Source organism: Antedon mediterranea, chromosome 2 (genome assembly GCF_964355755.1).
Source record: "Antedon mediterranea chromosome 2, ecAntMedi1.1, whole genome shotgun sequence".
NCBI lineage: Eukaryota > Metazoa > Echinodermata > Crinoidea > Comatulida > Antedonidae > Antedon > Antedon mediterranea.
In genome coordinates this window covers 19,249,041-19,263,658 of record NC_092671.1, presented here as the reverse complement: position 1 = coordinate 19,263,658, position 14,618 = coordinate 19,249,041, and the positions used below count along the sequence as shown (strand labels likewise).

The following is a 14,618-nucleotide window of genomic DNA, read 5'->3' as shown; positions in this document are numbered from 1 at the left end:
TACATTTGGATGTGCCACTCCACAATGAGCTAGCATACTCAAGGTCGGTTCTAATCAGGGAGGTGAATAGTGTCCTAGTAATACTGATAGGGGAATTGTAACCCATAGCCCATTTAATCATACCAAGTTTGCGATTACATTTAGAGACAACTTTGGTGACGTGCTCATTCCATTTCAGATGATTAGATATTTCGATCCCCAGATCATTGATACAATCAGATCTAGCGAGAGAAATACCATTCATCCTGTAGTCATATATTACAGGGTTTCGTTTTCTAGTAATAGATATAATTTGACATTTAGATGGATTAAAACATAGATCCCATGTTTTGCTCCATTTGTACAACGAATTGATATCGTCTTGTAAAAGATTACAATCGGTCACTTGATTAATAGATTTCAAGCCTTTAGCATCGTCTGCAAAGAGAGCAATTGTTGCATTCTTGGTAGACGTGGGCAAGTCATGTATGTATAATAAGAAGAGTAGGGGACCTAGGATTGAACCTTGTGGCACCCCTGAAATCACAGGTAGCCAAACGGAAAACGATCCTTCGATAACAACCCTTTGCGTTCTGTTGGAAAGATAGGCCCTAAACCAGTGATGGAGATTACCACTAATACCGTATGATTTTAATTTGTGCAGAAGTAAATGGTGGGACACACTGTCAAACGCTTTAGAAAAATCTAGATATACGAGGTCGACCTGACCAGCGTTATCCATAACTTCACTTACTGTGTGAAAAATGGTTAGTAATTGTGAAACAGTAGAACGGCCCTTAATGAATCCGTGTTGTAGGTTATACAAATAATTCTTTAAGTGCGGAAAAATAGCGTTGTAAATTAATCTTTCGAAAACTTTGTTTGAGATACATAGTAAGGATATGGGTCGGTAATTAGAGGCTTTGTGTTTGTCGCCCTTTTTAAATACGGGAACCACGTTAGCTTTAAGCCAAATATCAGGCAGTTGTCCAGTTGACATTGACATTTTGAATATGTGACACAGTGGTGGACTGAGTTGTTTAGCGCACTCTTTAAGGACCCGTGGTGAGATCTCATCAAGACCGACAGCCTTAGAAGTATCCAAGCTCGAAAGAATTTCACAAACATCAATTTCATTAAGAATAATGTTACTTAGATCAGGCATATTTTCTTTTGTGTTGCTGGCTTTGGGTAGAACATTGTAAATCTTTGGTGTACTGAACACCGAATAAAAATAGTAATTAAATAAAGTTGCCCTATCTTTAGCTTCTGTTGCCGAAGCATCGTTATGGTTAATAACTTTGGGAAGAGATTTAGATTTGGTTTTGTTCCTCATAAAGGACCAAAATCTTTTTGGATTGTTTTCAATTGTAGACCCCATGTCACTGATATAGTTATTGAATTTGTTTGTTATTAAATTCTTGAGTCGGTTACGCAATTTACGAAACCTGGCCCAATGACTTTGTTTATTAGACTTCTTGGCGCGTTTCCAGGCAAACAACTTCTTGTTTTGCCTACGCCTTACCTCACCGTCTATCCAAGCTGGTGCAGTTGTATCTTTGATAGTGATTTTACTCACATGATTGCTTAGAATGTTGTTTATAACAGAGGTAAAAACATTCCAAGCAGTGTTTACATCAGTGGCAAGGTACAAGTCTACAAATGAGGCATTATCAAATGCATTTCTAATGTTGTCAAAGTTGGCGGATTTAAAATTATACACTTGACGTTTAATGCTCTTAGGCCTGTCAATTTTGCTCTTTATTTGAAACTGCAAGAGCTTATGATCAGTGTGGTAAGACTGGGTAGATTCAGAAATACAGGATAATTGATCAGGTGTACTAGTAACAACGAGGTCAAGTATGTTTGAATGACCTTTACGTGATGGAATATCATTGACTTGAGTTAAAAAGTTGTCTTGTAAAGTCTGACAGAAACGCCCCTCGGGGGTGTCAGGTGAAACTAGTTCACCAAGACAGCCCTTAGCACGTGGAAGGTTAAAGTCACCGATTAAATGAATTTGGTTGTACAGGGGTCTAAGAGCATTAAGAGTTACAGTAAGTTTGTTTGTGAAGTCGTCTTTGTTACCATCAGGAGATCTGTAGCACAGAACAAATGCCATTCTTTTGCATGAGGTCGGTCTTAGTTCAAGTACCATGATCTCATCGTTGGGCTCAAGATCATGTTTTCTGATTGATAAGAGAGATGACTTAATGGCACACATAAGACCACCACCACTATTTTTTGGAACGAGTATCCGGTCTTTTCTATATATGACATAACCAATTTTATGTATTTCAATGTCAGATATAGAATCATTAAACCACGTTTCAGTAATAAAAATACATATATATATGTATATATATAGGCATGGTCCGATTTAATGTTTGAATGCCCAATATATAGGCATGGTCCGATTTAATGTTTGAATACCCAATATATAGGCATGGTCCGATTTAATGTTTGAATACCCAATAAAAAGGCATGGTCCGATTTAATGTTTGAATGCCCAATATATAGGCATGGTCCGATTTAATGTTTGAATACCCAATATATAGGCATGGTCCGATTTAATGTTTGAATGCCCAATATATAGGCATGGTCCGATTTAATGTTTGAATACCCAATATATAGGCATGGTCCGATTTAATGTTTGAATACCCAATATATAGGCATGGTCTGATTTAATGTTTGAATGCCCAATATATAGGCATGGTCCGATTTAATGTTTGAATACCCAATAAAAAGGCATGGTCCGATTTAATGTTTGAATGCCCAATATATAGGCATGGTCCGATTTAATGTTTGAATACCCAATATATAGGCATGGTCCGATTTAATGTTTGAATACCCAATAAAAAGGCATGGTCCGATTTAATGTTTGAATACCCAATATATAGGCATGGTCCGATTTAATGTTTGAATACCCAATATATAGGCATGGTCCGATTTAATGTTTGAATACCCAATAAAAAGGCATGGTCCGATTTAATGTTTGAATGCCCAATATATAGGCATGGTCCGATTTAATGTTTGAATACCCAATATATAGGCATGGTCCGATTTAATGTTTGAATACCCAATATATAGGCATGGTCCGATTTAATGTTTGAATACCCAATATATAGGCATGGTCCGATTTAATGTTTGAATGCCCAATATATAGGCATGGTCCGATTTAATGTTTGAATACCCAATAAAAAGGCATGGTCCGATTTAAAGCAAACAAGATTTGAGGTTGCACAGTAAATATGAATTGTACATTACTCATCGTAGAATAAATATTTATTTAACAAAACATGTAATTTATAATCAAATTTTCCTTTTTCAGACTATTAAAGAAAACCAACTGGAAAACAAGAATAAATTACTTATCCTGTGTAACCCAGATAATCCAAGTTAGTATTCTTACTGAGAACAACAATTAAAAACCATATCACACAGGTAACTTATTTCATACTCAAATTGTTACCAGTTGTACCTTATGAACTAATACAAATGTAACTACTATAGAATTATTCAGAATGAAATTTAATATAACCTACCCACCAGCATGTACTTTCAATTAGAGATGTACAGTATTGAAACTTTTATCAAAACCTTGTCTAAATTTTGGCTTTGTCTATTTTGCACTCAAGCGGTTAAATTGTTAGCATATGCATATTAGTGCCACAACCAAGCATTGAGAGTTAGTATTAACATGAAATTTAGTTCCAAATAAGATCTTCAGCTACTTCTTGAAATTCTAGTTTGTTCCAGTTTATCAGTTTAAAACTAAAACATGTTTAAATAAAATATTCAGTAATGTATTATTAAGATACTTGTTCTCTTTATGATATATACAACCAACAAGCAAATTTTGATGATTAAAAAAGTAAATTAATTACAAGACTGAGATGGCAAAAATACAATAAGAAATATTAGATTAATTTGAGTTTTATTTATTCGCAGCTGGCACAAGTTATACGGAACAAGAATTGGAGTCTCTCAGGTAATGTTTATATTGTAAATGAAAGCTTTTAGAGTTCAAAGCAAAGTACCGACACTTAATTAACTTTGGTGCTTATTCCTCAAATTTGCATACTCTGTATTACCTACATAATAAGACATGAACAAGAAATAGTAATATCTTTAAAACCACCACTGTTGGTCCTAGTTTGTATTCTCAACAACAACTTTTTTTTTATAATAAACAGCAAAGTGTTCCGAGATCACAGTATGATTGTTCTCAGTGATGAAATTTATGCTAAGCTGAGATTTGATGGTCAGCATGTCAGTATTGCCAAGTATTATCCAGAAGGTACGATACTCAGCAGTGGAATCTCAAAATGGGCCAGTGCTGGTGGATGGCGAGTAAGTGAACAAATACCATTTGCTATTGATTCTGAAACACATTCAGAGAGTGATGGTGTAATGATAAAGCAATCAGACTAGCATGTGGTAGGCATGGGTTCAAGCATGTCTGTGCCATATTGATTGTAAGATACTTTATTCTGAATGCTTTCATCCTGGAAGTTGTGGGTCATGTGTACATAAAGAAATTGGTACACTAATCGAAAAGAGCAGGGGATCGTCTCCCTATATTCTAATCTGGGTAGGTGCTGCACTGCTGGCTGTTATGGGTCTGCAGAGGGCATCATCCAATTTTATTTTACCTTTACAGTACTAGTGGTACTAATGTGAATACTTAATAATTTAATCTCAATTTGGGGACATCATAGGTGCCCAACATACACACATTTCTGAGTTGTTTTATATGAGGATTGTTTTTTAGCAGAATTAAATCAATAATGTACAGATGACATGCAAGGAAACAAATCTGCTAGTTACGTTTATGAGTTGAATGACCAATTTTTCTTCTAGCTTGGATATAATATTTACCCTAAGAAGTTATCTGCCCTGAAGATAGCTGTCAAGAGTGCTGGTAGCCACACCTATTCCTGTGCGTCTGGACCAATCCAATATGCCTCTATGATGGTAAGAATTAGTAATCCTTGTCTACCACCAACTCTTAATTTTATTGTAATTTTTTATTTACCACTTGCTGTCAGGAATTAATTTGACATGTTATGTCTTTCACATGATACACAACCTTACTTTCATTACTATAACAGTGGATTTACATTTCCTTTCCAGTTTAAATTGTGAAAGATTGGAACTTGAATGAATGCTCTCAACGTATTCATGATGTATAATAATAGGTTTGTAGTCTAAAAGACCTTATGAAATTTACTGCCATTATGCAATCAATTTGGTAGTAGTTGCTGTTTCTAAAACACAGTAGACAAACAACAATTCAACAATACGAACATCAGGTATATTCCTTCTATTTTAGCTGGCTTGTACCGGTTATAACCTTCTATCTACGTTAACACTATAACACATGTTCAATCGTCCAACTGGTAACTTACTAACATAGATTCCGCATCTCCGTTGCCTTTTATAAGCGGACACATTTGTTTATGCAAATTAACAACTGTGCATGGTGTTTAATAATACAGTACTAACTTTACTGTAGCAACAAAGTCAGTAACCCATTTTTGTATGTTCATAATATGTTCCAAATTTGATGTTACTATTACATTTACAACTATTAAGACTGTAGCAACAAAGTCAGTAACCCATTTTTGTATGTTCATAATATGTTCCAAATTTGATGTTACTATTACATTTACAACTATTAAATCGTATGTAAAGACTAATAATAATAGGTTAGATTTATATTGTGCATATATGCAATGTTTGGACAAGATACATTTTTCATCTCCCCTGTGGATCATATCCATGGAGCTATATAAAGGTGCTCATTTATATATATGACAGGGACTGTCTGAAGTGAAACTAGTACGCCGGAAATCTCCTACAAAAAATGTTCCACATTTTTCCAAAGCATACAGTTTATATATCTATCCTAGCTACCACCAGAAACATATAGAGCGAGTCAAGCTCGAATCAGTGCCGATGAAGTGGCTATGGATTATTATACCCTACCTTTAAACCACTCATTTGACTTATTCTATTGTATATACTGTATCTCGGTATATTTATTAAAAAATCCACATTTAAAAGTACATACATGGCAGCACATGGTTGAATTGAATATGTATTACACAATAAAAAAAATGTAAACAATAGACAACACAATCAACAATATATAAATACGAATAAGTTCGACTGCAGTTACCTCAAATAATACTAGCAAAAAAATAATTAAAGTTTGTTCAAATGTTCAACCATAAAAGGAACTGGACTAGTCTGGAAACGTTTTGTTTTATAACTACAATTTTTCACTTTACGATTATGCCCAAGGGTCATGCAGGATCTATACTGAGGACAGGGAACCAGGTGGAGAATTGACCAGAGGCGTGTGCTTTAGAGGCAAAAACCTTGCAAGAGTGCCATCTTTTACTGTTCAAGATTTAAAATGGCAAGAGAATCCGAGTATCTTGTATACTCTTTGCTCAACACAATCTTGCAGACTTGCTTCTGAATTATTTCCACCTGATTCACCTGTCCCTGCGTAAGAACCGCATGCCACAAAGAGGCTGCATACTCAAGTACCGGTCTCAAATAACCCTTGTAAACAGAAATAAGTTCAGTACTATTAAGACCTGCTTCTCTCAACTTACGTATCATAAACATTTTCTTGTTAGCTTTAATAAAAATGTTATCTACCTGGCTTTGCCACTTTAAATTGTTTTGAATGATTAAACCTAACAATTTAACTTCCTGTACTACAGCCAAAGAGTGATTAGATATATGCAAATCAGGATAGGGGGATATATGTTTACTAAAATTTATATGCATTGCAAGGCATTTATTTGGATTTAGTTTAAGTTTATTATTATTGCTCCATTCAACGGAGTGTCTAAACTAGTTTGAATCGATGTATCACCACTAGTCCTATTTTCACCAAATGTGAGGTCGTCTACATATTTCCACACTTTCATTTTGTTATTATTGATGTTAACTAGAGTGTCATTGTTCATGGCTAAAAATGATATTGGACCAATGATAGTACCCTGGGGCACTCCACCCATCAACTCAATCCAATCAGAGTACGAATTTTTATATCGGACTCTTTGTTTTCTTTCCGTCAGGAAGTCCACCACCCACTGTACGAGTGGAGGAGGTGCCCCAAGTTCGATTAGTTTAGTGACTGAGATTTGATGGTCTACAATCCATTTACACACACGACCTTCAGCAATTTTTGCTACTGTAGGCACGGGGTCAAGGAAATCGGGCGTAACTTGTCAATTGATGGTGGGGCCGTTTTAGGGAGTGGGATCACATTGGCTTCCTTCCATTGGGTGGGCACTTTGCTCTGCGTAAGGGATGCATTAATTATATTAGTCACTGGTTGACTTACTCATATGAGACTTGTGATGGCTTTTGTTTCATGACCTCTTGTCAGATCCTCCTATCTTGTGACATTCTAGTTGCACTCGTTGCCTTGGTGTCTTGATGTGCAGTCTGCCTTTACACAGTCTAACCATTTCTTGGCTGGTCTCCCTTGTGGTCTAGTTCCTTGGACAATTGGGCCCAAGAGTAGATTTGGATATCTTGCGGAGGGCATCCTATTGACATGTCCAAAATACCGGAGCCTCTTTATGGCTATCCTTTCAATTGTGGTATCGTTCAGCCCAAGGGTTTCTCTGATTTTGGTGTTTCTGATCTTGTCAAGTCTGGTTATGTAGTCTGTTCTCGACATCTTTTCGCAGTGTCCATGTTTCAGATCCATACATGAGAATTGATAGTATGAGGACCTTGTAGAGTTCAAGTTTTGTGGAACTGGTGATATCTTTGGCTGCCCATATTTTGTTGAGCTTTTGAACTGCGCCAGGAGCTTTCCCAATTCTGTTTTTGATATCTTCTGTACAGCAACCTGACTCGGTAATGGTTCCTCCTAAGTACACAAATTTTTCCACTTGCTTTATTTTTGCGGCTGCAATGTTGATGTTGATGTCCTGATGTGATTTACTGATAATTTGCACTTCTGTTTTGCCAATGTTTATTTTGAGACCAAAGTTTGAGCTCCACAGATGAACGTTGTCTGCCAGCTGTTGTAGGTTTTCTTCTGTTTCAGCTATAAGGACTATGTCATCAGCGAAGCGGAGATTGTTTATTTGTTGTCCTTTAATCCTGATTCCTCTATCTGTGTCATACGTAGCATAAAGCATAACCATTTCCAATAGTATGTTGAAGAAATGGGAACTTAACACTAATAATATTGTGTCTAGAGCTTCTAGACGTTAATTTTCCTTGTGCATTTTGAAGAAAGCTGGAATCTTAATTAATGATCTGTTGACTGTTTATATGGCTTTAAGACCTATATTAGAATATGCTGCCCCTGTTTGGCATGGCGCTATCACTAAGGATACGTCCAAGTCTATTGAAAAGGTACAAAAGAGAGCATTGCGAATCATGCTAGGTTACAACTATTTGTGCTATGATCATGCATTGTCTGTTACTGGTTTACCTACTCTTGTTGAGAGAAGAAACAAACTGGTGTTGTCTTTCGGGGAAGGCTTATTAAAATCCGAGCTGTTTAGAGAAATACTTCCCCCTATTCATAAGTCAGCTCGGTCTCTCAGATTCAACCGCTTTCTAGAAGTACCTCATACCTCAAAACCAGCAGACTTAGGGCGTCTCCAGTTCCCACCATGGTGGATATAATTAATAGGCACCACTAGCTCTTTTTTTAGATATGTAATAAGTATATGTTTTAAGGTTTTTTATTCATGTATGTTTTATAATTTTATGGTACGATATCTAATTTTAATAAGATGTTTCTATTTTTATAGCAATTTTAACTAATTTTTATTTATTTGTAATACAATTCATTTCAGTCCTTGACTGTCGTTTTGTAATATATTTTTTATACCAAATAAATAAATAAATAAATAAAGACAGTAAACAGCCCTGGCGTACACCTACTGTTGTTCTAAACCAATCGGTTAGCTCTCCGTTCACCCTTACTGCACTTGATGATTGTTTGTACAGTGCTTGCAAAAGGCGTATGAGTCTTCGTACTTTATTAATATTGTGTGAAGCCTTGGCTTTTTTAATTTCATTAATAATTTTGTTTCTGAGGCCAGTCCTGGTGGTTTTATCACCGATGGCAAACGCTTTTTGCCTTTGGTTAATCAGGTTCTTTATCTGAGCCGTCATCTATGGTTTGTCCCTGTTATGTAATTTCACAGTTTTGGTTGGGAAAAAACTGTCAACACCATGATTAACCGTATGATAAAAAGCATCTGCCTTGGACTGAACATCAACAGCTTCATAAACATTGGACCAGGTTTGGTTTTGGATCCAATTACCAAATTCTCTTACTTTAGAGTCCTTAATGGGCTGGGTGGTTTTCACATTTCAGATGTTTACACACTTGGGCAACCAACTGACACAGTTGTGGTCACTATGACCAATTGGAGAACTAATATGGGGAGTATGGTATAACCCCGCAAAATCTGATATAACCAGATCAAGGATAGCGTTTTCCCTTGTTGGTGACTTAACCACCTGTGTCAGTCCATTACCCAAACAGAAGGGTCTAATATTAGTCCGGTTAAAATATCCTAGTAGCACTAAACCAGCCTGTGGTTTAACAGTACGTAAATAATCGATAGTTTCTATTAAATGGGAGTTTAGTTTATTGTAAATGTTTCCACTTTCCACTTTCCATAAATTTTTCTATTTTAGATATTCAATTTTGATGAAGAAAGTCAAAATTATGTGTTTCACTGTCGTCGGATTCTTTCTGCAGTTGCTGAATATTGTTACAGGTAACATATCTCCATTTATATAAAACACAAAATACCATCACGCTCATTTTCATAACTTAGCCCAGTGTGATTGAAGGTGGTGTGCTGCAACCCCATGTAGAGCATTTGGTTAGGCGGGACCACAGGTGGAGGAGGTGGTATGCTGAAACCCCCAATGAAGGAGGTGGTGTGGTAAGATCTAAGTGGAGGAGGTGGTGTGCTGCAACCCATGTAGAGGATTTGGTTAGACGGGACCACAGGTGGAGGAGATGGTATGCTGGAACCCCCAATGAAGGAGGTGGTGTGGTAAGATCTAAGTGGAGGAGGTGGAGTGGTCACTGTATCTAACCTTATGCACAATACCTTAGATGTGACCTGTCTCCAATACCCAGGGCACCTGTAGTAGTGTTATTGTTATTAACATTAAATTTTATAACTCCGAATAATATATTATGATGTAACTCGTCTCTAATTACCAGGGCACCTGTAATTGTATTACTCTTAACAATAATTTTATTTATCCCCACAATGGGCCCACAGAGCAAGCAATAGCTTCAGTGTGGTACTTTACAAAACGTATATAATTTGTGGTGAACAATCAATTAATCGTTAATACATGCAATGCAAGACACATAAATATACTACTAATCGATTATCTCTTCTACTGTGCATCTAGTAATATCCAAGTGGAGGAGGTGGTGTGGTAAGATCCAAGTGGAGGAAGTGGTGTGGTAAGATCCAAGTGGAGGAGGTGGTGTGATAAGATCCAAGTGCTGAAGGTGGTGTGGTAATATCCAAGTGGAGGAGGTGGTGTGGTAATATCCAAGTGGTGGAGGTGGTGTGGTAATATCCAAGTGGAGGAGGTGGTGTGGTAATATTCAAGTGGAGGAGGTGGTGTGGTAATATCCAAGTGGTGGAGGTGGTGTGGTAATATCTAAGTGCAGGAGGTGGTGTGGTAATATCCAAGTGGAGGAGGTGGTGTGATAAGATCCAAGTGGTGGAGGTGGTGTGGTAATATCCAAGTGGAGGAGGTGGTGTGGTAATATCCAAGTGGTGGAGGTGGTGTGGTAATATCCAAGTGGTGGAGGTGGTGTGGTAATATCCAAGTGGAGGAGGTGGTGTGGTAATATCCAAGTGGTGGAGGTGGTGTGCATCCAAGTGGTGGAGGTGGTGTGGTAATATCCAAGTTGTGGAGGTGGTGTGGTAATATCCAAGTGGAGGATGTGGTGTGGTAATATCCAAGTGGTGAAGGTGGTGTGATAAGATCCAAGTGGTGGAGGTGGTGTGATAAGATCCAAGTGGTGGAGGTGGTGTGGTAATATCCAAGTTGTGGAGGTGGTGTGATAATATCCAAGTGGAGGAGGTGGTGTGGTAATATCCAAGTTGTGGAGGTGGTGTGGTAAGATCCAAGTGGTGGAGATGGTGTGGTAATATCCAAGTGGAGGAGGTAGGGTGGTAATATCCAAGTGGAGGAGGTGGTGTGGTAATATCCAAGTGGAGGAGGTGGTGTGGTAATATCCAAGTGGAGGAGGTGGTGTGGTAATATCCAAGTGGTGGAGGTGGTGTGGTAATATCCAAGTGGAGGAGATGGTGTGGTAATATCCAAGTGGTGGAGGTGGTGTGGTAATATCCAAGTGGAGGAGGTGGTGTGGTAATATCCAAGTGGTGGAGGTGGTGTGCGAATATGTCAATCACAAGATGTGATGTGTAAATACATTGCTGTATTAATATTTTAGAATTGATTAAATTAGTTATATCATTTGGTTAAACATCACTAAATAATCATAGTTTATATACAAAATCTAATTGATTATGCAAATTCCATGTTCATTTATCATTCAGAGAGTTAACAAGTGTCGGGATAAAGGTCAAGAGGTCAACTGGCGGTTACTACTTGATGCCAGACTTTGAAATCCTACGTCCTTATTTGGAAAAACGTGGAATATTTACCTGTTCGCAAATGTGTGAAGCTCTCTTTCAGGAAGCTAATGTCGCTGTATGATTGTTACATATTTTGTTTATAATACAGTATACCCTGTTGTATTTGAAATCTTGAAGGCTATTTTACTTTACTATTCTATATATATAGCCTATTTCTCTCTTTACACATAAATTCATAAATCAATAAAAACCATAAACAAACATGAATTAAAGTTTCAGAAGGAGGAATGAGGAAAACAAGACAAAACTTTTCTGATAATAACCAGATTTTTACTTCATTTCTATCTTTTATGATGAATTTTAATATGTTTTTGCACACTCTAACTTTACTAATACTGAATAACTACTAATTTTTAAGTTAAACAGAAAAAATTAACCAAAAATAAAACATAATAATTATGACAGTAGTTAGTGTTTGAGGAAATAAAAAGATACTAAAATGAAGGACTTATATCAACATTTAATGTACCAATTTGTATTTTTATCAATGTTGTTAAATGTTTATTCTTTTATTGCCAATCATATCTACATTTCAAATCATGAAGTAAAGGCTGGGGTGATAGACAGACACAACTTTTAACTGAATCACTATAACAAGTCTATCAAACGTATAATCTTACAATAAACTTACACTGTATGTATAATACACACACATATATGTATAATGACTGTTCTAGATACTAACATTTTTGTTAAAATCCATTTCAGGTGATAAGTGCAGGTCCAGCATTTTTGCGACCAATTGATGAACTTACTGTGCGATTCTGCTATGTGTCGTTCGACGGTAAATCCGCACTGAAAGCTAGTTCTCAAATCGATCAAAAAGATCTTCCAGAGGATTTTGTCGTCAGTAATTGTCAAAATATAGTAGATGGTGTTCAGGTCAGTATGAACTTTTGAAGTATCTTTAAGATACTTGTTTTAACGTTTAAAGCTTTATTTTCTCGTCAATCTTATATCATCCAACTTATCCATCAAATATGTTTCCAGCTTAGTTTTTCCTTCTTTTATTCAAAATTTATTTACTTTTTTTCATAAATTGATACAGTCAGTCAGTCAACAGTTTTAATTCATCAAATCTCTGCATGTTTTCGTTTTCCGCTTACCTTTACTGCCTATTGCTACCGTTTGTCTGTGTAAATTGGCCTTTAAGGATGATCCCACTCGGTCTGTGGTACAGTGTGTTGGGTGTTGGACTACTGATTGTGAATTTGAAACGCACGTCCCAATGCTTGTATCCTGAGGCAAGAAATCTGAATTAATTTTGCTTCTCTCCACCCAGGTGTGCAAATGAGTACCTGGTAAGGTCAAACACAACTGCTCTGAGGCTGTAACATTATGGGTGTGATTATATTATGTTTCCATACATGTTTGATCCAATGACCATGTTAATGACGTTTAGAGGATCTGTGCATTAAGCGCTATATAAGAATGACGTATTCTTATGAATTTCACATTTCCGGCCAATTCATTACCATTGTACCGATCGATCTTGTGAAATGTTACGGTTATTTTGTTTAAATCTTTTTACAGGCTATCAAGAAATGGGTTAATAGGCAGATGACCAACTAAGCAAATTCTGTGTTTTGTTCTACCTAAAGTATGAAACAGATAAGAACCATACGTTGTTAAATTACTTTTTTAAACATACTTTTCAAAATTATATTGGAATTAAAATAGTAATTCAGTAAAGCACATAATTCTTTGTACTACGTCCAACTTTAATTTATATAATTGTTTATAATGTTCTGTTTTTTACTACATAATAAAATTAATATCTATTTCTGTAATTTCCTAAAGGTGCCTTTAAGTCACTGTTTAGTCTAAAAGAAGTGTAACCAAAAACTAACAATATTAATAACCCTTGTTTTAGACAGTAGTTGAAACAAACATTGTTTACTCTTAAAGCATGCTGCAAAACAGCTTCTTGCCATATCTGATGAGATGATGTCCAATTCAGATTCTATGTGGGACAAGCTATGCGGTTTTCTACTTACCGTTCCCGCTCGTCTGTGTAAATTGGCCTTTCAAAGATGACTCTCATTTGTTTTGGATATACAAAAAAAAAACATATCTCTATTACTATTCCCCTTTTTGTTAACAAAAGGCAACAAATGTGTTTTCATTTTCCACAATGTACCTTTGCATATGCCACGCTTGGAAAGCATCCATGTTTTGAAACAAAATAAAGGACCCTTGTGCAAAAAGTCACATTTGTACACACATGGCACCCTTTTAATTTGTAAGTTGTGTTATTCCTTCTGAAATACCTGGGTTTCTTACTACAAAAAAAAGGAAGTTTAAGCAATATTTCCAAAACTATTCTGTTAACAGGAAAAACGTAATCTGTCACTGGTGTTTTTATGTTTGCTGTGCTTTTTAAGGCCTTAGTATATAGTACAATATTATCTAAAATGTGTGTTTTATGTATTCATTTGTTTATAAAAATGTTTAATAGATATATTTAAAGTTAATAATGTTAATAATTATTCATATTAAGTAATTAATTAAAACCTTGTAGTACATGTAATGGTATCAGTTTTCTATTGGTGTTAAATTTTAAATTAACTTCAGCTCTGTACATAAGAATTTAGGCTCGACCCTTTTTATTTTGGAAGGAGAGTAGAAAGCACTGAGTGATTTTATAATCGTTAATATTAACTATTAAACTATTGTTTGTTTGTATTGTATTCTTTATATGGATATTTACAATAAATGTTATTATGTAATGATCTGCATTTTCCTTGTATAAATTGAGTAAACTGTATCACTGTAAGTTAGAGTTTAACAATTTGAGTGAGGTCAGAGAAAGTGGAGAATTAATATGGGTGTACATTGTCATGATTTATAAGATCTCTTTATTGATCTGTGATTTTTTAATCAAACAAATAGATTTAAGGGAAGTACTGATGTATATTTATTGAACCATGATTC

At 35.9% G+C, this 14,618-nt stretch overlaps 1 protein-coding gene across 2 annotated transcripts in view; it reads left to right on the top strand.

Moving 5' to 3' along the window:
- LOC140040679 (aspartate aminotransferase-like) overlaps nt 1-14,589 on the top strand; it is a 31,085-nt gene extending 16,496 nt beyond the window's left edge. For both annotated transcript variants that reach the window (XM_072086783.1, XM_072086784.1), the window contains exons 5-12: nt 3,311-3,377; nt 3,931-3,970; nt 4,176-4,332; nt 4,843-4,956; nt 9,682-9,764; nt 11,586-11,739; nt 12,393-12,566; nt 13,218-14,589. In XM_072086783.1, the coding sequence (XP_071942884.1) occupies nt 3,311-3,377; nt 3,931-3,970; nt 4,176-4,332; nt 4,843-4,956; nt 9,682-9,764; nt 11,586-11,739; nt 12,393-12,566; nt 13,218-13,256 (828 nt within the window). In that variant the 3' untranslated portion in view covers nt 13,257-14,589. The remainder of the gene's footprint in view (nt 1-3,310; nt 3,378-3,930; nt 3,971-4,175; nt 4,333-4,842; nt 4,957-9,681; nt 9,765-11,585; nt 11,740-12,392; nt 12,567-13,217) is intronic.
- The last annotated feature ends 29 nt before the right edge of the window (nt 14,590-14,618 follow it).